Raw genomic sequence first — 23,155 nt, 5'->3', positions numbered from 1 at the left:
ATCCATCACACATTGAATTTTTAACATAATGTTCAAATCGCCATGTTTGACTCCTAGAGAAGGACTTTTGTGTTGGTGGATATTTAACTTTCAAAGTTCTTCTTTGAACCAACAACGTCCATCTATTTTAAGTGTTTGCTGGATCCATTTCCATGATAGGAGTTGTTGTCTGGTACTTTTCGACTCGCAGCATGTCGCCGGATTCCCATAAAGCTCTTGCTGGGATCATGGAGCTGTCAAAACGTAGAAGGTACAAAACCAGCTGAGCGTGCTGCAAGCAATCATACAGCAGACTGCCATCCCAAAATGATCTGATGTTGTCATATGGTGTTCAGAGTGTGTGGTGAATTAATTTAGCTACTCCCTTACCTACTACCCATGCCTAATTATTTGACTTCTGTTCGAAAATGGTGTTTTTTTGGCAAACAATACTGTTTTGAGGAGTATGTTCATTCTGTGTTTAGTCTCAAATGAATAAATGAACTGTAGAATACATACACACAGGTTGAATTAAGGTCCATATGGCCCAGGAACTCTTCAGGTTACACCAGGTGGAGCTGTAGCACTTGGCTAAACACGACAATATGGATGATGGACTTCAAAGCTGCAGCCTGTGTAGACTCAGTGTTCAGCTCCCACCCTCATCCTACATCCGTGGGAGCTATTTTCTCCCAGATTTTAGTCAGAGCCCAGCTGGTGATCGTGGGGCTCTGCCTGTGGAGGAGGAAAGAAGCCGGTGGCTCATTTTGGCCTTGGAATATAAACCTGCGAGGGCTCTTGTCCCCCAGAGCTTTATTCTCTTTGGACCATTTTTGCACTACTCTACGCTGAACAATATGAACATTATTTATTTGTCCGAAGTTTTCAAAAATAACAGCTACAGAAATAAATATGCTCATCATCGAGATCATTTTGTCTACCTTGGGAGTGATTATTTTGCACCTGGCATTTCCTGAGAGCTCTGACTGGACTTCAAATAACACTAAAAGTATGAGTTCAAAAGTCATATTTTCCACATTATTTTTAGGCATATGAATCTCCGACTATCCTACTGAGCATCGTGACGTCTCGATGTTACTTTGATGTCCCTTGGGTATGAACATATCAGTCATTTTCCTTGTACTTGTTTCACTTCCCCTCAGCTACAGCACTTTTCTTTCTCACTTATTCTTCTCCTGCACTGTCCATTATTATTCCACCCTGCTCAGCCATGCATATATCACACACCGGGCCAAATTGCAGTGATGCGTGCATTCTCCTGGTGCTCCCGATGGGCAGATTGGGGTAAGAAATACATTTAGTATGCTTCCATATCATGTTAGCGTTAGCATGGTACCCTAACAATAATATCCCTATAATTCATTAAACTTGCATTGTGTAATACATGGCTACCTGCTCAAAATGAATGAGGGACAGCATTTCACCTTTACTAATGGGTCCATACAGATTAAATGTACAGTCATCAGTTAAAAAGTCAATAACAAACTAACAGTAGAGCAAAATAACAAAAAATGACTAAACTGGTGTGACCAAAACTCTTATATCTTCTAATCTTCTCGTGTGGCATCGGCCTAGGCTAAGGACTGTAGTGTGCAGATAACTTGTTTATTGGATCAAATACAAAGTGGCAGAAAATGTCCCACACCAGTGTCCAGGAGAGCAGCCTGCGAGGGAGGAGAGGGGAGGGGAGCACTTGGCAACTCCAGGAGATGGAGACTCCCAGTCAGCAGCCACAAGAACTCGAACTCATCCTGCACAAACTTAACATTTTTTAGTTGCCAAACTAAATCTAAAAAACTCATCCTTGACCCTTAAAGAGGAAAAAGAAGGCGTGGAGAAAACTAAAAGAAACAACACCGACGTGCAGAGATGCCGATTCTCGAGTAACAAATCTTAGCACATGATCTTTTTGGGTAAAATGTGGTGGGTCATTTGCAGTGAAATGTTGTATCACATGGCAGATTCATACTGGATTGAGATCACAGAGGGACTCTGCCATTTTTTAATAAAGAACGAGTTGATTCTGGTGCTGTGGCATTATGGCTTGAGACAGATAACCGGGACATAGGTTGTTTTGACATTCGTCCAGTAAGATTCAGTTTGTTGATAACTGGTTGCAGAATGACCTATTTGCAAGATACGGAAAAACCAGATTTAAACTTCTGCTTTCGTATGATTCTACGTGGAGAAACTAGGTTTTAAAGATCTGTCTTCAATCAAGCAATCCATCAGTTGACTCAGATTTGTCTCAACGAAGACCGCCCTCTCGGTAATGATCACTAGTGACGAGATGCAGGGGAATACAACATAGTTCAGCTTCTGACATGAACGTGTTCAAAGGACATGGGAGTTACGTGTAAGAGGAAGTACACATCTCCATTTGTAAATTGCTGCTTTTGATCTGGATACAGACTGTCTATTATGTGTTGGGGAGAAGAGAGTCCAGGGGACGTGAGGACGGAGGACAGATTGTTATTGTTGTTCTCTCTGACAGAAAGTCCACCTTCTCATATCAATGCACGCTCAGCTTTAGAGGCTGTGAATATTTCAGAAAGACGTTACTTTCAGCGTCTTGCAAAGAGCAGCTGGGTTTTTTTACCAGCACTTAACATTATACCACACTGTCTGACAACCATGTCTTTATTTTCTTATTAATTGTTGTAGTTTGAAGGAAATGCTGCCTTGATGATGTTCACTGGGAATATATTTTCATGTCTTGGGAAAGCCGGGCAGGGTTGATCCAAATACAGGACAGAAATAATTTAACAGAAATATAGTTGTTAGGTTAAATCCAGGCAGGGCAAAAAAAGGCTGAAGAAAAGAGAACAGAACTTTTCCCGGGAAGACAGAGAAGAGTCAGACGAGGACTAAAACACAAGCAAAACTAATCAAAGAGACAAGACACAGCCGGAGAGGGCAGGCCAAAATAATCAGTGCAAGGTAGACAATCATACAGGCGAGAAAACACAAAGGACGTCAAAAAAAAGACACAGGACTCTTAAAAATGAAGCAAGAAGGAAACACTAAGAGAGATCATGACATTTCTTGTATTTTCCATAGATTCGTATAGCTCCTTTGGTTGGGGATGGAGACAGAATGTGGTTTTAGGTAAATGGTCAATGGATACATTAATTCCCAGTCTCAACCCTCAAAGGGCTGCCATACAAGGTGCCACATGAAGAAGAAGAAGAAGAAGAAGAAGACATACTTTTATTAATCCCTTACAGGGAAATTGCTTTCTCTACTCTGTTGTGTTGACACACATTAAACACACAGAGGGGCAGCCAGGTACCCGGCGCCAAGGGAGCAGATAGAGGTTAGGTGCTTTGCTCAAGGGCACCTCGGCAGTGGCCTAGGAGGAGAACTGGCACCTCTCCAGCTACCAGCTCACTCCATATTTTTTTTGGTCCGATCGGGACGTGAACCGGCGACCCTTCGGTCCCAAGACCAAGTCCCTACTGACTGAGCCACTGCCGCCCCCCAATGCTCAGGGAAACTCAAATTCACATGCCATCAAAAGCAACTTATGGTAACGTATCTTGCCCGAGGATACTTACCTCAGAGCCAGAGTCGCCCAAAAGGTAAACTTTGCCACCAACAATACAAACTACAGTCCTACCTCCAGTTATCCAATATGTTGAAAGGCTATCGACGAAATAATCACAAACACAATCTGGGTTTGATTTTACAATTTCATTTATCGACCCCTTTGATTGCCCAGAAGTTGTGAATTTCTTCTTCCTATTCTGCACCTTTGTGAATGAAAGGACGGTGGCATACAGTTAGGCAGAATCCCCCTGAACGGAGGTCCCTGCACAGACATAAGTAAGATAAAAGCTACTTCAGTCCGTGGCATTTGCCAGGTCTGAAATTTGTCACGTTGCGCAGGCGTTCAAATGATGCGTGATTCAAAGGAAAGACGAGTGATTGCCTTCAGAGTGAATTCTTTTCTTCACCTGACCTCTTCATCGTGTTAAAATGTCACAGCTCCTGTCATTCACAGATCCCTGCTCCTTTTGGCCTGCAGTAATTTCTGCAGTGGCAAACAGACTGCATCACCCACTGCTACCATCTGCCATTCTGACATGGGGTTGGCAGGTTTCCACATTATACACAAGCACACATGACCCATCTACTTCCATATGGAGAATAACCGCTGGAGTAATCATCTGAATCCTTCCCTGAATGTGTTTATAGACAGACTCCTAACACACAGTGAATAGACCTGTTTAGTTGACCAGGTGTACGTTATTACGTGCAAGAACAGCAAGAAACCTGAAAGAAAATGAGCTTTAAAAAGGCCAAACCATTCTAGGTGCTGGAGCATTAGTTTGAGATATGCCCAACCATTTTTATAACAACTACAATTCATTTACTTTGGGTGTGTTTGTGTGTTAGGTTTAATGGCAGTGGAAACAGGCTTACAGTGAGGGAGGTGATAAGCACATTGAACCTGCTTGACTGTCAAAGGAATCAAACATCCTGAAAGTAAGTCAACAATCATTATAAGATGTGTAAGTACGCTGTAAGCAATTAAACAGGAAACTAAAAATGGTGTGTGTGTGTGTGTGTGTGTGTGTGTGTGTGTGTGTGTGTGTGGTGTGTGTGTGTGTGTGTGTGTGTGTGTGTGTGTGTGTGTGTGTGTGTGTGTGTGTGTCTCTCTCTCTGTGGGTGGGCGTACAGTGTTTGTTTATTCAGTCTTAGATAGAAAAATCTCATTCTGTCAATCAAAGTAACCCATGGGAGGTAATCGGGTTACAGATGAAATGATATGGGGACTTAATTAAACATCTCTGATAAATATAATGGTATTCATAAATAATTGCACAAGAACATATAGAAAATAAGGTGGTCATTAGCATAATGGAGGTCACACTAATGAACGTGAAGCACAAAAAACACGTGGACTTCAAGAACAGAAAATGTTGGTGGTGTATACATTTTGAATTTGTATTCTGAGTATGTTCCTGTATTTGAATTATTCTTAAGGATTTTCCTCTTAATGTTACTTTAGTTTATCAAATGTCTGAAAGTAGTGAAAAATATCCATTGCCGGCACCCAAAGCCAGACATTAAGTCTTTAAATTGGTTGTTTTTTTTAGGACCAACATGTCGAAACCAACAGATTTTCAGTTCAAAACGATCGAAATGGAGACTTTCATTGAATAAGCTGGAATCTGCACTTAGTTTGGCATTATTGGCTAAATTAAACCCGTGTTATTGCTCTTATTGGTCCCAGTGCTGAGTCACTCATTAAAACCCATTCTTTGATGGTAAGCAGTGTAAGAAAGAGTAAAACTCTCCAATAATATCCCTGCACTCGCTCATATTGGATTCTTTTCTTGGCAGCTATTTATTGATCGTTGCCATCGACCCCAATCTTCACCACGACCTTTGGGACTTCATCACAACCATGTGTGAAAGACAATAAGAGGAGGACGTCTGGTTTTAGCTGGCCCGGGCCAGGGAGGAGACCTAAAGACGCCGAGATGATCCAACACGTCATTTTATCTGACTCTGTCCAGGCTGCAAGAAACCACTGCATCAATCAACACATTCCCTCCGTCAATATAAATGCAAATCATACAATCGGGTAAGGCTGTGTGGATTATGACTTAGCAGTAGACTGTCTGTGCAGAAATATGCTGAGGAAAGGTCACTAGCTCATTAAACCGAGGCGATTGCCAGACTGGAAACTTGAGTATGAGGGGATGAGTTGACTGTCCACTGTAAGAGCGACAACATTTCAGGGTCTTTCGGGATGTTCAGAGAGTGCTGCATTGGGGAGCAGCTGTATGGTGACAAATCAATTATCGTCAGGCAACTGTGGCCTTTCGCGATTTGATTCAACATCCATATGCACTGGTAATGTATTGTACCCTCTGTCTTTATCTTGACTGATTTGATTCCTGTAGTTTATACTGTATATACAACTTTCAATTTCATTCTGAATCAGGTGGTAAAAAAAGAAGCGGGACATATGGTGACATTAAAGCACAGTTTTGTGACCATGCGTGAAAAAAGCACATAACTTGACTGACGAAAAACTGAGAAATAACCACTGCGTTTATACCGAGTCCTGTTGGCCAGAGAACATATTGCAAATTAATATTCACAACATGGACTGGGCATTTGGATAATACTCCTACTGATGCAGTCACACACACATGTCAGGATGGTATTGATTCAGGAGGAACCTTAACCTGACAGTATGGTTCTTTCTCCATTTTTGTCCAGTAGGTTTTCCAATATTAACAACTGGAGAATTATCAGGCAAGAGGACTCAATAGCCAGTGATGGGCAAGTTACTTCCAAAATGTAATATAGTACAACTTATTAAAGTAATAAGTTACTTTACATTATTCTGTCTCTGAAATGTAATGCATTACACTACTTTTGCGTTACTTTGAGTCTTCACCAAAATAACCGCAACATTAGGGCTTTAAATGCTAAAATGTAGTTTACTGCAGCTCATTAATTAAAGCTATCTATGGCAGTATGCTGAAATTAAACGTATGCTCCGTTTAACTGGGCTAAATAATATTTGATACCGGTAACATTACGTCACTGTGTGTTATTAATAACATGTTAGTGGAGGCTCGGCACGCCCTGTAACCTACTGTAAATGCCAGGCCGTAAACATGTTTATAATTCACCGTGAAGTCTCACATTTTAGCATGGGGTCTATGGAGATTTTTTGGGGGGGATTCAGAGCTCAAGTGGCCATTTAAGCAACACACACACACACACACACACACACACACACACACACACACACACACACACACACACACACACACACACACACACACACACACACACACACACACACACACACACACACACACACACACACACACACACACAGACGGACACCTTGGCTTTGGACTTCATCTAGTGGTGGATAAACTACAGCCTCAATCAAACAGTCCATTTAAATTGCAGACCTTTCTCCACTTCAGAGATAATTACCCCCATTATTCCATTGATGAAGAGGCACCTGAAAAATCCCTTTCATGTTTTACCCTCTTTGTATTTTAGGGCCACAACACCGCTTGCATCCTGCATAAAGCAAAAAGTTCTTTAAAACAAAAAGGGTGTAATGACTGTGTGGGCGCTGGGCCAACCCTTAGAAAAAACCCCAAATGTCCACCTGTGTCAAACTGAGAGAAGGGACCATTAAACGCCTCCTGCCGCTTCTCAAAATATCAATGCAACATAATGTATCATAGATAAGAAACAGAAAGTGTGTCCTGAAATATTACCCAAGTAATAAAGTCTTGTTTTTCCCATCATGTCAGCCCCTCCTTCCCCGCTCTGCCCCACAGAGGTTTCCGTGGCATGGCAGCTGTCTTCATTTGTTTTGCAAACTAATTCAGGGCTATCAGCAGCCAGGCCCATTAATTAGGCAACCGTTGGGGAGCAGAGGGACTTTGTCACAGCGAGGTCACTGCAGGAGGTTTCCATTATTCAAATCTCCCACTGATGTGCAAGTAAACCTCTCACTACATAACAAAATATTAACCTATAAAAGATACGTTATGTTATAAAATGACCTTTAACTCTTAAAGATACATCGTTTTCGGTAAATGAGGGCTGCGTTTCCGAACCAAAACCATGTTTTTAGTCATGCTCTTTACTTGCCAAACACATGCATTTTCACCAAAACTATACCATATAAAATACTTCTGCACAAACAGTCTGGTGCTTGTGCAGGCGCGCTCCTGCTCCTTGTAAGTTATGTTCATGCAAGAGTGTATTAATTATGAATTATGTCAAACGGAGGCACAGCACCATGAAACCTAATGAGACACTCATGCTTGAGAGTCGTCGGTCTTAATGTAATCCAGTGATAGTTGTGTGAATATCCATGGGTTCGTTTCCAAGGGGAACTGCTAATTTATCATTTCACATAAAGCATGTGTCGATTTGCCAAAAGGTAAGTAAATATACAGTAAATATATAAGTATGTTGTGCTTCTACTGGGACATGACTCCGTGCTTTAATGTTCAGAAAGCTCTTTATGTTTCTCACACTGCCTGTCCTGCAGCACCACTTTTCCCCCTCCATCTGAAACCAGAGCCCAGTGAACTCCGATTGGTTAGCTAAATGTCCATCCCTATAATACGTACAATGTGTCGGAGCACTTGCTAATAGAAGCTCAAGAAGATAGTGATGTCATTATGAGGGGGGAGTGTGTGGGGAACTTTGGGATTTTACCATTTGCAGACCATTTACTTGTAATAGGGCCCCTTTAGAAAATGGAATACATAGTTAATTAAGCGTTAGTATTGGCAGTATTCTGTATATTAATGGATTGTTTAGAGTTATTATTTGCCCCCTTTTTTAGTATTTATATCTTCCTCTCTTAAATCGCGATGCAAAAGATAAAGGAAAGGCAGGTTTACATAAAACAAAAGGCCTCCTCTGTCTCATTCCATTATAATGAAAGTACTGGGACACAATTTATAGAAAAGTCTCATTGAAATACTTCAACATATTTAATCTGTGGCATTCCGATGATATTCCCAACATATTTTAAACAAGTCACTTATTAGGGGAACATCTATACAGACAGATTCAGATGTGTTTTTAATCTCCTATTAATAGCAGATCTTGAAATGACAGGACACATTATAAATGGATATGCTGCTCTCTTCTGGCTTTTGCTATGAACTACAGCGTTGTTAAACCACGGATAGAAACACGTGACGAATGTTGCCAGAAACAGGGTCAGCAGAGTCTCTGAAGGACAAGACCTTGAGGCTTGAATCAAGGCAGAACAGAGAGGATCTGACAAAGACCAACATAAGACCTCGGGTACGGTCGAACTGTCAAAAAATCTGCTCCTGTCGTCCATTCCAATCTACTATTCCTTGACCTTTGTGCGAAACATCACGGGGTTAAGGAGTAGTGGATAGGAGAATTCAAAAGGACTTACGAAAAGAGGCTGCGGTGCTTTGAGAATCCGACTGCACTTTCACTATCCCACGCATTCATGATGAAGGACAGTATTAATGTGCGTCTGCTGTGGGGGACTACAGCGTTCTATAAAGCGGACTACTGAAAGCATCTACTCTGCACCGTGCTCTGATGGTGTTGTTTTATGCTTATGAACGAGGACAACAGAGAGACATATATTCTTCATTACAAAGGTTGGATTTGAAATGAAAAAGGAAAGTGAAACCTCAGCTTGTCACCCTCACCCTCCGGTCCACACGTATTTACCCACATGAATCCCAATACGTATGATTAAATGAAATACTTTTTAAATGAATTCAAATGTGTTTATAATAAACTAGTTATGCCTTAACCTATCACTTTGTATATCACAATTCAAACATGTTTTAAAACGTTTAAGAAACCCCACACAGCTCAGTCAACTCTGAGATGTGGACTTTATTTGATCATTTCAGTAAAAAAGTAACGTTCATATTTCTCCTTTTGATTAATATAGAGCTGAACGTTCAAAACAAAGCACTTTGGAAAGTTATGGCATACGTTTTAAACTGCTTAATAAGTTTTGTAACTTTCATGAAACGCATTTCTCCGTCACGATCGGCTGTTTCCGTGAACGCCCGAATGTTGTGTCATGGTAAATGTTGCGGCTGCAAGGCATTGTGGGACAGCATTTTCTCCTTTCCTTTCCTAAAGGAAGGTCCAGTGTTTCCTAAACTAAAGGAGGTTATAAAGGAAGTTTCAGAGCTCCTTTCCTATTATCTAGAGAATTCAAACAGCTCTTATCATGGCTGCCATTGAGGTACTTCCGGGTAATTTTGCTCCGTTAGGAACCTTCCTAAGCTAAACTGACTATTCGACAGTAGCCCCGAACTTAGATACCAGCAGATTTAATCACAAGGACAAGATACACCTGGGTAGGGCACAAACACGAGGGTACCAGGTGAAGAGAATCAGACAATCACAGAGGTGTGAAAACACCGAGACAGGAAGAAAAAGCAGACGTTACACTGAGGGCTTCCAAAATCAAATAGGAAACACTGACAGATGATGACAATTATGATCTTCACACTTTAAAATACATCCATCTGAACAGACTTCCCAAAAAAACAATTGTGAAGCAGCTTAGAACACACATCATATGGACAGAATTTGGGGGTTTAAAGGATTTGCATGGATTTGATTTAGTCCCTACACCTCCCACCTGAACGCAACGCCAACACATCATTAGCCAGTCCTTTCATTGAACACAGAAAGATCCAACTCACATCCACAGCTCATTAAATATACAGCTGATTAAAAGTTTAACATGCATGCCCTCAAGCTTTTGAAGTTATGTGGCATTAGTGGGATTCATTACTGTTATTCCAATTATAATCCCTGACAGGACTCAGTAAATGACCACAGAAGTGAAACCCATAAGTCATTAGATGTTGTCCTACACATGCATTTCATACCCATAATACTCGGATGCACATTACATTTAAGGATTCTGAACAGCTGAGTCACCAAACCCTGAAATCAGTGAGCATTTTACCACTTCCTGTTCTCTCACCTCGAAGGCAACAGTTTTTCAAAGCTCCTTAATTCTAGGTCGGCATCCAAAGACAGTATTTTTACAGGTGATTATGACCGTCAGCCCTCTCTATAAATGAGGTATGATTATGTTGATAAGATTATTAAACACTTGAAAATGATCCCTTTAAAAAGGTACATTTTGTCCTGATCCTTGTTTTGTGTCTGCTTCCTGTTTTATTTTGAAATGTTTTCCCCTCTTGTGTCATGTTAAGCTTCACTTCCTGTCTGCGTTTCCCTCCTGTGCCTGATTGTGTCATTGTGTTCACCTGTTGCCCCTGTGTTTCTCCTCCCCTCTCCAGCTGTCTCTCCTCTTGTGATTACCCATGTGTATTTAGTCCCTGTTTCCCTTTTGTCTGTTGTTCGGTCGTCGTCATTTCTCACCTGATCTTGTCCATGATACCTGCCTGTTCCTGTCGCCCTTCATGTCTGAAGCTAAGTGTTTTTGTTGTCCTGTGTTCACCTTGCTTCGTGTTTTCGTCAACAGCTTTTAAATAAAGCTCGCTTTTTGTTTTGACCCCTACCTGCCTCCCCTTGATTTACTGCACTTGGGTCCTGTTTCCCAAACGCTGACACATTTAGACTTAATCCAAATTTTACTTTTGGACATCATGCAGAATAAAATATAACATACGACTAAAAAAAAGGTCCTTACGCTTTAAGATTTCCTTCCCTTGTTGTTCTTTACTTCCAAACCTTTCCTTTACTTGTCATAAAATACTACGAAGGATTATTGCTGATTGGAGAAGTCACTTCATTTAAATAAATCATCCTTTCTCTTAATCCATAGATAACATGATAATAAAATGTGCTGACACATAAGTATCTTGTGTTTAGATTAAATTTAAAAGGACCAAAATGAAAACATGCATTTTTTTTGATCCCATAAAGAACATAGGGGATTTGCACATGTAGTATGTACTATTTTGCACTTCAGCCTCTGGTGGTGGAATTGAGTATTACAACATAAACAACAGTCAGAAATAATATAAGAAAAAGGGTCATTTTCACATGTTTTGCAATACTATGTTATATATTTAAATAAAGTATAGAAGTATAAATGCCCCCAGCCCATTGGGTAATGTGTTTACTGGTATCTTTAATTCAATCAAACACAGGAATATCTACAGGAAGAAAAAAAACACACAACATAAATATTAGAGCCATCCACTGAGAATACAGCTAAACTAGCTTATATATTCATAAAAATACCTATTTCATTTATATTTTTTAATGCATCTACATTCATTTGAAGATATCAAACTTTAAGTAAATACAATTCATAAAAATACAAACAAATAATAGTAAGGTCAAATGTTTAAACTCTGAGATGTAGAGATATAAATGTTACAAATAAAACGTTTTCATTAAATGTGCACTTCAAGTCTCTGAGTAAATGCACATACTTTCCATGAAACAGCTTCATGGCCCCCATGTGAGCTTCTCAATGTGACTCAGTGATCGTGTAGCCTCGCCCCCAGGCTCTTAAACGGTGTCACCTCCAGTCACACGCAGTCACACACTACAACTGTCCTCGGGGAGCAGAGCTGAAGCTACACAAGTCTTTCTGGAGATATACTGTACAGACAAAAGAACACAATATGAGAGTCAGCCTGCAAACTCTGATAGCATGTGAGTAACAATCAATCATTTGACGTGGTGACGAGTCTTTAAATCTGATGTGTCCCTTTGTCTTAAATATGTCAATGTCTTGAACAAGTCAGAATATCGGTGTGATTACATCTCAAGTTAATGAAGAGAATTCTGAACTTTCAGGGAGGTGAAGGGAATACAGACCACTTCAAAACCTAGAAACCTAACTCTCTATTGTAGCTCTAAACACTTTAAATTGTTTACAATCTCCCTGAGGAAAAATGTTGATGTTTTTGGGAGACCCTTTTCCTCTTAGGTTTGTTTGTTACAATTTAAGTTGCAGCTTTTTCTCAGGAACAGTTTTTCTACTGGTTAAAAGATGGTGTTGCAAGACATATCTCAATGCAAAAGAGTAGAACTCAATCTCCCCGGTTGGGGTTAATATTACACAACAGAATATTTCTTTGTGTAAACTTTGACCTGGCGGCAAGCTCTGAAATTCATGCACATCGGATATGTTTGTTCTCTTCGTGTCTTGGTGATCATTAAGCAGATTTGAGTAGGTTGCACTGCTGCAGAGAGGCAGGAAATCCTTTTTGAAAAAAACACTGTGCGGTTTTAAAACCTGTGGGTAGAACTGGAGGTCTTACATCACAGTATAATATGTTCTGACTTTGTCATAGGTTGATGCTGAGAACGATCACTTTATACGTTTGTTTAAAGTAGAATTGTGTAAGGACTTTCTCTCTTTCCTTTTTTTAAACAGACTTAATTGAAGCAACAGGGACAAACATGCTGACTTCCATTCATTGAAGAACTGATGGCAAGACCCTGCCTCTCTTTCTGGAGCCTGACATAGTTCTGCTTCACATGACTGCTAACTGTTAGCCACTCAAGTATTTTATTCTTCACATTTTGAAGATACATGCTTTAGTCATCCAGCTCCTGAAAAATGGGGACACGGTGTCCAACCTCCAGCCCATTGTTACCTGTTGAAGATCTTTCAAAGAATACTCACTCTGAAATCTCCTATATGCAGTAAAGTGTGTAATTTGTTATATGTTTTTGTGAGCATGCTGAGTAAAGTAACCTTAATATATAAGTGTGACCCTTTAAGGCCCTTTAAGATAAAGAGCATGCCACCATGATGTCCTAAGAGACTGTGGGGACCATAATAACCTCAATAATAGCGGTCGTATGCCTTAATGTGTTAAATGTACTTTTAACAAACGTCTTTTGTCTTGAATTGAAGGTCTACTGTTGTGCAGTGCAGTAACAGTACAGGCCGACGCAGAAGCATCGAGCAACGCAAACCTCAAGTCCATAACGTCCATCGACCAAACCAGGTCCACTATCCCTTCAACTCTCAAAGAATTTAAAGCCAGCACTGAGGTACACAACACAAACTAGATTATTTAAGAACAGCCAGTCTTCTTTATCTTCTACCTCATTGTAATCCATCTTAACTAACCCACAGGAAAAAAGCACCAGCAGAACCGCTATCATCAGCCCAAACACCACCCCCAGCACTTCAAAGACCACTGGCACCACCACCGCCAACCCAACCACTACCAACAGCACCACCCAAACCCACACCACCATCCCAACTACTACCAACAGCCCCACCCCAAGCCAGACCACCATCCCAACCACTACCAACAGCCCCACCCCAAGCCAGACCACCATCACAACCACTACCATCAGCACCACCCAAACCCACACCACCATCCCAACCACTACCAACAGCACCACCCCAACCCAGACCACCATCCCAACCACTACCAACAGCCCCACCCCAAGCCAGACCACCATCCCAACCACTACCAACAGCACCACCCCAACCCAGACAACCAACACAACCACTACCAACAGCACCACCCCAACCCAGACCACCAACACAACCACTACCAACAGCCCCACCCCAACCCAGACCACCAACACAACCACTACCAACAGCTCCACCCCAACCCAGACCATAAGCACAACCAGTACCCATACCACCAGCTCTCCCGCTGCCACCCAGACCACCATCACCAGAGTCACACCACCCGTCACACAGGGAGGGGAAGAAAACAAGTCCAATGCTCTAAGCTCAGGTAGGCATTGATAAAAAGTTGTTTGTTTCATTGCTGTATTAATAGTGTTCATGCAGACTCATTTATAAACTGAATTATCTTTATTTCAAACTCTAGACATTAGACCTTTTAAAAAACTAGGAGGAACAACCAACGTGGAATAAGTTCCATTTCGGGAGACGGACCAAATTGTGAACCGTCCAAATCATTTCAACCAAAACAAATTGCTCCTAAAGCCAACACGAAAAGTTGGCTTCCAGATGGAAACAAGCAAATGATCATTGACCCGCACCTTGGGGAGATCAATGGGCTTGTCATACTAGAGTTAGGAAAGAGAGAGGATGCAGTCTTGGGATTAACAGTTATTCCATGATTGTTGTTTTGGATTAAAACAAATATCTATTATAACCACCAATGATTATACCAAAGGCTTGCAGGTAAACAATGTGATCTGCCATATTCCTGTTTACTTCCATTATGCATTGTGCAATGAGCTTCTGGTAATTCTGCATAGTTGATTACAAAAGCTCCAAATTGGGGAAAACACAGTTCAATAAGCAGAACTCATTTGTTGGAAACCATATTAGAAGTTATGTGAGGTTACACTGACACTGTAGTTTAAGCTAAAGGCTCACTTAGCTAACACACCTTTAATGCACTTCCCCAACTGTACTTCTATCATACGCTATAGATTGTTATATCGATAGGACCAAGACTAGCCGTTTGATTCAAAATTTAAAGGCAAAATATATTGCATTAAACTGCAAACACTCCCTCTGTGTTTAATACCCCATTAACCACACATTGCCTAAGGCTAAACACACCTTGGAAACCAATAAAGCCAAGGGGAACACACCTCTCTGATTAAAGAGGTCAAATGTCTGCATGCAGAGTCCATGCATCACACTATCTGTTCCCTCCTCTCTTTGACCCCCTTCGAGCACTGACAGTGTTGATCTGTGGTTAATTTCTTAAAGCAAGACTTTTTTTTCACACTTCCTTGTTTACTTTGTAGTAAAAAAAGAACACCAGCTATTTGAGGTCTGCCGGTTAATCCTTTCCCCTTCTATCTTTCACAAAACTGTTCAACCAATGACCTGATTTTCTTTCATGACATCCACTCATCGGCACCACATCCTTCATTGTGCAAATACAGAGTCTAGTAGCGCTTCATATCTTGCCGTTCTTACTACTTTCATACGGTGTGTATTTGCCCTGTTTAAGCGCTCTTAAGCCAGGAACTAAAGCCCCAACACGTGCAGGTTTTAGGAGTTTACCTCTAACTAAGTTTGAACTGTGTCCCCCCTGTAAAACAACTTCCTTCCCGACACAATTAGCCATTGAAGCTGATAATTCATCTGACTCATTTTAGGGTGTATCTCTGTCTTGATTTTTGAACTTGACTGTTTCTACGTATGCTTCCAGGAGATAAGGACAAATAAACTGATAACAGTTTCCACAGAAATGCTTTTTTGATGTATCAGTTAAGACACACCCTTTTAGGTCACCAGTAGCTAAGGTAAGACTATGCTTTTCAAACTGAAATGAAAGTTAAGTGCCTGAGTTCCCAGAAAACGTCCTGTGAGAGATAATGCTGTAGAAAACTGCCTTACTGTAAGTGGGACTTTGATCCCATGACGTTTTCTTTCATATGTTCACAAGATTGACATGTGTGGCTTTAGTAAAATGTCTAAAGGTTGTTGGGTGGGCTTAAAAGAAAATCCAGGCAATCCAAAATCTAAAAGGAAGACATCATGAGCAAGGAGAATCACTTTGAATTCCAGACTGAGAAACACAAACCTTTATCTTACACTTGAGTCCAAAGATCAGACATCTTTATTCCGTGATGACATGAAGATATTCTACAGTAAACTAAGTCTACAATTACGGGAAAGGTCTCTGTGAAATGTCAACAAAGTTATCCATCACTTGGTGTTCCTTCAGCCAAGTGACTCAAAACTTTGATCTTAGACAGTTGCTGTAAACTGCCTTCAGTCACTTCCCATGGCTTTGTTTATTGGTGGAAATATGATTGTATATAAGGAAACCTGTTTGGTGATTTCATCAGTATTATCTTACATAGAAATAGAGTTCCAGCAATGTGATTGGTGAAGTTTCCAGCAAGTAGATTAATAATTAGTACTAAGGCTCAAAGGTGAACTGCATGCTGGAACTGGAATTATCTTAAGGTCATGGTACATTGTGCGCCATCAACTTTTTCTTGAAACAGGTAGAGATTTGGCAAGAGAAGATGACAGTTGACGCCATTCACATGCTGTATGTTATGGCATGTTATGGCCTGATGACATGACTTCATGAAGCCCCTGGATTGCACCTCGCATCTTTCCAAATATCGGACACAACTCTGTAACCAAATTCCTCAAGTTTTTGCCATGTTTTGATAGGGTCACATGGCACTGTGTAATGGTCAGTCCTCCAGTATACCAGTTTTTATGACTGTCCAATGTCAAAACTATTAGACATTGCCAAAGATCAATCACTATAATGTAAACATCTAACCCTGAACCCTAACCCATACATCTAATTTAATCCAGACTATGACGGACATTTATGGTTACATTTTCTTGAAAACTTAGCTAAGATTCAGATGTACAACCATGGAATTTGATGTGTTCACTTTGCAGTTAGATGATGCCGTGGTCCTTATGTTGTGGTTAAATAACGAGCTTCAAAAGGAACACAGCGGCTAGTTAGGTCAAGGCAAAAGAGAAGCAGGATCAGGTTTTTGACTTATCTTTTATGTCTTTCTCTGTCTCTCATTCCAGGAAGTATTGCAGTCATTATTTGTTTGTTCCTCATAACCGTCATCATTGTGTTTGTTGGTCTGTACTTCTACAGGATCCGGTGAGTCCAGAGCTTAAACAAACTCCTACAAGTACAATTATGCTAACATTATCCCACCAGGCATTAGCATGTTTTTTATTTACCAAATACGATGTGATCAAGTTTCATACTGACTATATTTACCAGAGAGTTTAATAGAAACTGTTCAAAACCAAATTGAATTTGACCAAGGAGATAGTTTCAGGATTAACAGCTGATGTGTGTTTAACTTTATTTCACTTTTTTTAAGACTATGGTCATCAAATCTTTGCTGAATAATTGTTCTATTTAATTTAATGTATTCCCTGTATCTTTCTCCTCAAGTCAACCTCCTCACTTTGTTTTCCTTCCTTCTCTATTCCAGACGAAACTCCTATGACCATCTCTTGGAAAGCAACGAACACGGCATTTTGGCAAACTTCAGCAACCCCATGTATGACCCTTAAATCTGAACCTTTGACCTCCGAAGAGACCCAATAAACCCCAAGTTTGCAGTCTGCAGAAGGAAACGTTCTGATCTCAGTGTGTTTAAAGTATGTGGCTGATGAGTTCAGGACGGTCACTTTATAAAACGCTCCCCGGCCAGCGAAGAGATATAATCCCTCCACCTGGTCCTAGTCCGAACCACTCAACTGGCTCCTTTCAACGCGAAGGAGCAGCGGTTCTACTCCGAGTCCCTCCCGGATGACTGAACTTCTCACCTTTATCCCTAAGGGAGATGCCAGCCACCCTGCGGAGAAATCCCATTTCAGCCGCTTGTATCCGCGATCTCGTTCTTTCGGTCATGACCCATCCTTCATGACCATAGGTGAGGGTAGGAACGAAGATGGCCCGGTAGACAGAGAGCTTTGCCTTCTGGCTCAGCTCTCTTTTCGTCACAACGGTGCGATAAAGAGACTGCAGTACCGCTCCCACTGCTCCGATTCTCTGGCCCATCTCACGCTCCATTGTTCCCTCACTTGAGAACAAGACCCCGAGATACTTAAACTCCTTCACCTGGGGTAAGGTCTCATTCCCTACCTGGAGTGGACAGTCCATTGGTTTCCAGCTGACAACCATGGCCTCAGATTTAGAGGTGCTTATCCTCATCCCAGCCGCTTCACGCTCGACCGCAGACCGATCCAGTGAGTGCTGAAGGTCACGGACCGATGAAGCCATTAGGACCACATCATCTGCAAAAAGCAGTGGTGCAATCCTTAGCCCACCAAACTGCAGACCCCCTCCCCCACGACTACGCCTCAAAATCCTTTCCATTAATATCACAAACAGGATTGGTGACAAAGCGTACTACACGTTTGGGCTTACCAGGTCTGTCCAGAGACTTCCCCCGCCACTCGACCCAACTCACCACCAGATGGTGATCAGTTGACAACTCCACCCCTCTCTTCACCCGAGTGTGTCCAAAACATGCGGCCTCAGGTCCGATTATACAATAACAAAATCGATCATGGACCTTCTGCCTAGGGTGCTCTGGTACCATATACACTTATGAGCATCCTTATATCCGAACATGGTGTTTGTTATGGCCAATCCATGACTAGCACAGAAGTCCAGTAACAAACCACCACCCCGGTTCAGGTCAGGGGGGTCGTTCCTCCCAATCACGCCCCTCCAAGTGTCTCCATCATTGACAATGTGTGCGTTGAAGTCTCCCAGCAAGACTAAGGAGTTCCCTTCAGGAGCCCCATACAGGACTCTTTTTAGGGTCTCCAAGAAGGCCGAATGAGCCCCACCAGATCCAACTGGTAACGCTCCACCTCCCACACAAGCTCAGGCTCCTTCCCCCCCAGAGAGGGGACGTTCCACGTCCCCAAAGCCAGCTTCTGCCGTCTGGGTCTGGTCCGTCGAGACCCTCAGTCTTCAATGCCACCCTTCTGGCAGCGCACCCCACCCCATCGCTGTTTCCCGTAGGTGGTGGGCCCGCGGGACAGGGAAGCGGAGGTGTTGCCCACGTTGCTTTTTCGGGCTGTGCCCGGCCAGGCTCCGTGGCAAGCCCGGCTACCAGACGCTCGCCAACGAGTCCTCCTTCTGGGCCTAGCTCCAGAAGAGGACCCCGCGCTTCTTCCAGGCCTGGTATCCTGGCTTTCATGTTTGTTTTTCATGAGCTCTTTTGAACCAATCTCAGTCTGGCCCCTTACCTGAAACCAATTTGCCATGGGGGACCCTACCAGGAACACAAGGTTCCAGATAACACAGACCCCAGGTTCATCGGGGCACACAAACCTCTCCACCACGATAAGGTGCTGGTTCTTGGATGGTTAATTGACATCTAGACCTACAAAAATGATGGGAAGCCAACCAGAATGCCTTTACAGTAAAAGACAAATGAAACTATGCCCTGAGCAATTGTAAAATGATGGCTTAAGGCAGCATGCAGGAGTGCTAATGGATGAGGAACATGCATGAAGTTCAAGTTGCAGTAGATCTACATGAAGGCGCAAATTATTTCTTATTTTATTTCATCAACGGAGGTTCTTTGTTCCCACTTGAAAACAATAAGATGGCAATTGCAAATGTATGTTCACATGCAGTTCAAAGATTTTGTTAATATTAAGTTATATTATGTATTTAGAGAGAATGGATCATCTGTAATATAAGTGACAATCCAGAAGAAGGTTAGTTTAAGGCAATCCTTTTTTGACTGAAGTGTTGGGTTTTTCCATCCAGTGTTTAACATAGAGTCCTTTCGAGTGAGTATGAGTTGTTTAACATTACACACTTAAGACACTTTTCCTTGAGCCAAATACTGAATCCCTTCCTGCTGTTCAGCTGAGCCTAAACTTTGACCTATCATTGGAGGAACCAAAAAAGATAGCATCATGTAAGGATAGAAAACATATTTCAAAAACATCAAAGTGAATCCAGAATAACGTTTGCCTAAATATACTGTTGGGCATTGATTTGTGGATTTCTCCTACCTGATCCACTATTGTATTTATGTATTTATCTTTTAGGTATTGATTGTGTTTAGTTTAAAGTTTCAGGGAGATTTGCTGCGCTTAGGAGCTTAGGCCTTTCTGATATGTTGAGTGTTTAATACATTATTGCTTGTTTGCATTCAGCTGAAGAATAATGTGACAGCATGTGTCGTGTGATATGATTGTATTTAATTGTTTGTGTAATAAAGCCATAAATAGATAAGTCCCTGTGATGGCTGTGACTACACAGTGTGTACATAAAACAAACATGGATGCTAAGGTTCAGTTCAGCACAGTATCTTCAGCTCCTCAATGGTCTGCACAGCATGTATTAGTGGGAGCTTTAATAACTGTCCTGTCATCACTGCCCTCCCATCGCAACTGCTACCATTCTTTATCTTGCTCAAGGCTCCTTCCTATGACATCCTCCCTTCATGCCCACGCTCTTCTACTCTCTCCCTCACTCACCCACACCAGCTTCCTCATGTTGTTTTTCCAACCTTGTTTTTCCATTCACACAGTTTGAACTCTGGCTAAAAGGCGACTTATTTTATGTTGTCTTTTGGCCACAACATTCATGATAGCATTATTGCTCAAACACTGTAACTGGTTAATAATTACCCTAGCAGCGTGCAGAAAGAACTGAATGTCTGCAGTTATGTTCATCTCTTTCCTAACCTGTGTTACAGTTTAACTCTCTCTTTCTGATTTATTCTAAGGTTTACTTCCTGTTGTATTCATTTCACATCCTTTCAGGTTAAAGTAGAAACAATGCGTGAAGCAGTGCGATACATATCCTTGATTGATTTCTCTCAGACAGGGTCCATTTAAATAAAAGAATGTCATGTACCACAATAATTGAATTTGCACCAAAGAGTGTAATGCACCAGTTGTTTCTTCTCCCTCTGTGCCCCTTGATGAGTTTCAACTTGATGAGCACATTAGTTATGATAATATATAAATGAATGTTCTAAAAATAATAAATAATATAAAATACACAAGTTCTTACAAATGTACAAAAGCATAGCAGAGTAAATGTCCTCATTACTGGGCAGCAGCAGTGATAATAGAGGGAGCAGATTTCTTTGATGCACTATTATTATCAGGCCTTAAATACTCTAAGCAGTGCGTGCGTGCAGCTTACTGAATGAATGCAATTGCATTTCAGAGGTTATTCAGTGCTGAGATTAAGATATTTGTTCTGCATTCATACGGTGAGATACATTCTGCATTTTTATTCTCATTTCTTGTAATTAATATCCCACATTGCTTCCCTTTTTCCTGTATTCAAATGACAAGAACAACTGTACATCATTTGCATTTTCTTTTATTCCTGATTGGATAGAAAGACTCGAGGAGAGAGTTCCATAAGCTAGCAGTAATTCTTAGAGAAAGTACGGCACAATGTGCTCAATATAAAGAGGTGGTACCCGACTTTGACAAACTTGGAGGAAGAGGTCTGTTGCTCTCTATCATTCATCCCTTGATCAAACATTTTGAAACCACAGTCTGACAGCATGCAGCATAAATGGAATCAGAGAGGTGGTTTGCGTCCGGCTTAAAGTCACATATCTATTACTGTGACACATTTAAACAGACTATTTTTATAGATAATGGGATTCTCATATAATCAAAAGACAATTCCATGTTTATACGTATGATGCATGTGATACTGTATCTATTTTTGTCTGTGTGTTCCTCTTTTCCCCATTTCTAATCATACTTATAATTATTTTCGCAGTAGTAATTAATAAACCATGAAATCCTGAATTTCACCTCCAGAAAAAAGGTATTCTGAGTTATAACAATGCCCTCTAATGGCGCCATAAAGATCTGTCTGTCAGATATTTCAATATCATTCATTTAATAATTGTTAAGATGAGGTGGAAAGATTAAATGACACTGCCATGCTATCCAAAACTTTTGAGGGATGCATTTAAAGTAGGAATTTTGTAAACGTACGAATAAAAAAAGTTAAATAACATTGTATCTGTGACAGTATCAAGCTTTAACCATGCAGTCAGGGTTTGTGAAGTGCAACACATGTCTGAAACATTTAAGAACACACACACACGCGCACACACACGCACACACACACACACACACACACACACACACACACACACACACACACACACACACACACACACACCAGTATCTACCATAAGTCATAAACAAACACCAGGAAACGGAAACCATTGTTGCTTCATTTATTTGTAAAAACTGGTTGTAGGTTTCACTTTCTGCCTCATGGGAGACTGACCCTTTGAGTTTCCTATCCTTTTACAAAGTTTAACTGACAGAAGCATGCATTTAAGTTACTGTTTTTATGCAGATTATTTGAGCAAGCAAGCCTTCAAAGATCCTGCCTTTTTTATAAATGCGACAAAATCAGTTTTTATGTCAAGAAAAATAAAAAAGCAGATCCATGAATACTGTACTTTTAGGGATTTGTTTTTTTAATGAACTGAAACAACCAGTTCATCCGATTAGATCATCAACATGATAGAAGTTAGATTTGGAAAGTGAGCTTCTGAAACTGACCCGCAAGAAGATGTGTCGGTCTGTGGAGTTTTGGTAACCACAGAAGAGCTGCAGAGTGCAGGTTTAACCTTTGTGAGTTAATACAAAACTCTTGCTCTTACCCTTATTGTGTTCGTGCATTTACAGTTCATGAGGACTACTTTCTCGGCAATGCTTAATTCAACGAGTGCAAAGAATATTAACTGTTGTTAGGTCACCTAGTGTGCCAAAAAATGGGACCATGTGGGGCATTTTGTCCAAAACCTGCTGTGTACTCTGCACTGGAATTCAATTATATTATTTAACTAATGCACAAATGGTTCAATAAAGATTCAGAAATGGGTATTTGGTGTTAGCGATGTGAAGTGTTTCTATTCATTTCCGGAAATGTTAGTGACCGTAGGATGCACATGACTTTTAACCACCAGTAGATGTCACTAATCATGGTTCAAAACATTTGAGTTTGAGTGTGGGAGGAATACGACATGTAAAAGTGTGTGTGTGTGTGTGTTTGTGTATGTGTCTGTGTGTGTGGGCAAGTGAGGTTAGCACATGAAACAGTTGGACAGATTTATTTCAGCCACAGATTCCTTTTTTTTTTTGTCAGAACATTTAAAAGATTGATTGTTGATGTTGTGTGAAAAGCATTTCAGCAAAACATGTTTGTTA

At 41.0% G+C, this 23,155-nt stretch overlaps 1 protein-coding gene across 1 annotated transcript; it reads left to right on the top strand.

The window, feature by feature from the left end:
- The first annotated feature begins 12,024 nt into the window (after positions 1 to 12,024).
- Positions 12,025 to 20,821, top strand: parm1 (prostate androgen-regulated mucin-like protein 1). Its single transcript, XM_063889790.1, has 5 exons — positions 12,025 to 12,165; positions 13,379 to 13,518; positions 13,604 to 14,222; positions 16,988 to 17,066; positions 17,410 to 20,821. Exons 1-5 carry the CDS (start codon positions 12,135 to 12,137, stop codon positions 17,489 to 17,491), a joined length of 951 nt encoding a protein of 316 aa, XP_063745860.1. The 5' UTR covers positions 12,025 to 12,134; the 3' UTR covers positions 17,492 to 20,821.
- Positions 20,822 to 23,155: the final 2,334 nt, after the last annotated feature.

This window comes from Eleginops maclovinus, chromosome 8 (genome assembly GCF_036324505.1).
Source record: "Eleginops maclovinus isolate JMC-PN-2008 ecotype Puerto Natales chromosome 8, JC_Emac_rtc_rv5, whole genome shotgun sequence".
Taxonomy (NCBI): domain Eukaryota; kingdom Metazoa; phylum Chordata; class Actinopteri; order Perciformes; family Eleginopidae; genus Eleginops; species Eleginops maclovinus.
The sequence above is the reverse complement of the archived record's forward strand: the minus strand, read 5'-3'. Positions and strand labels throughout refer to the sequence as shown.

Coding starts and splice junctions, on each gene's coding strand:
- parm1 (XM_063889790.1), top strand. CDS start 12,135: ATGAGAGTCAGCCTGCAAACTCTGATAGCAT. Junction 14,223..16,987: donor GTCCAATGCTCTAAGCTCAG/GTAGGCATTGAT, acceptor CTCTCATTCCAG/GAAGTATTGCAGTCATTATT. Junction 17,067..17,409: donor CTGTACTTCTACAGGATCCG/GTGAGTCCAGAG, acceptor TCTCTATTCCAG/ACGAAACTCCTATGACCATC.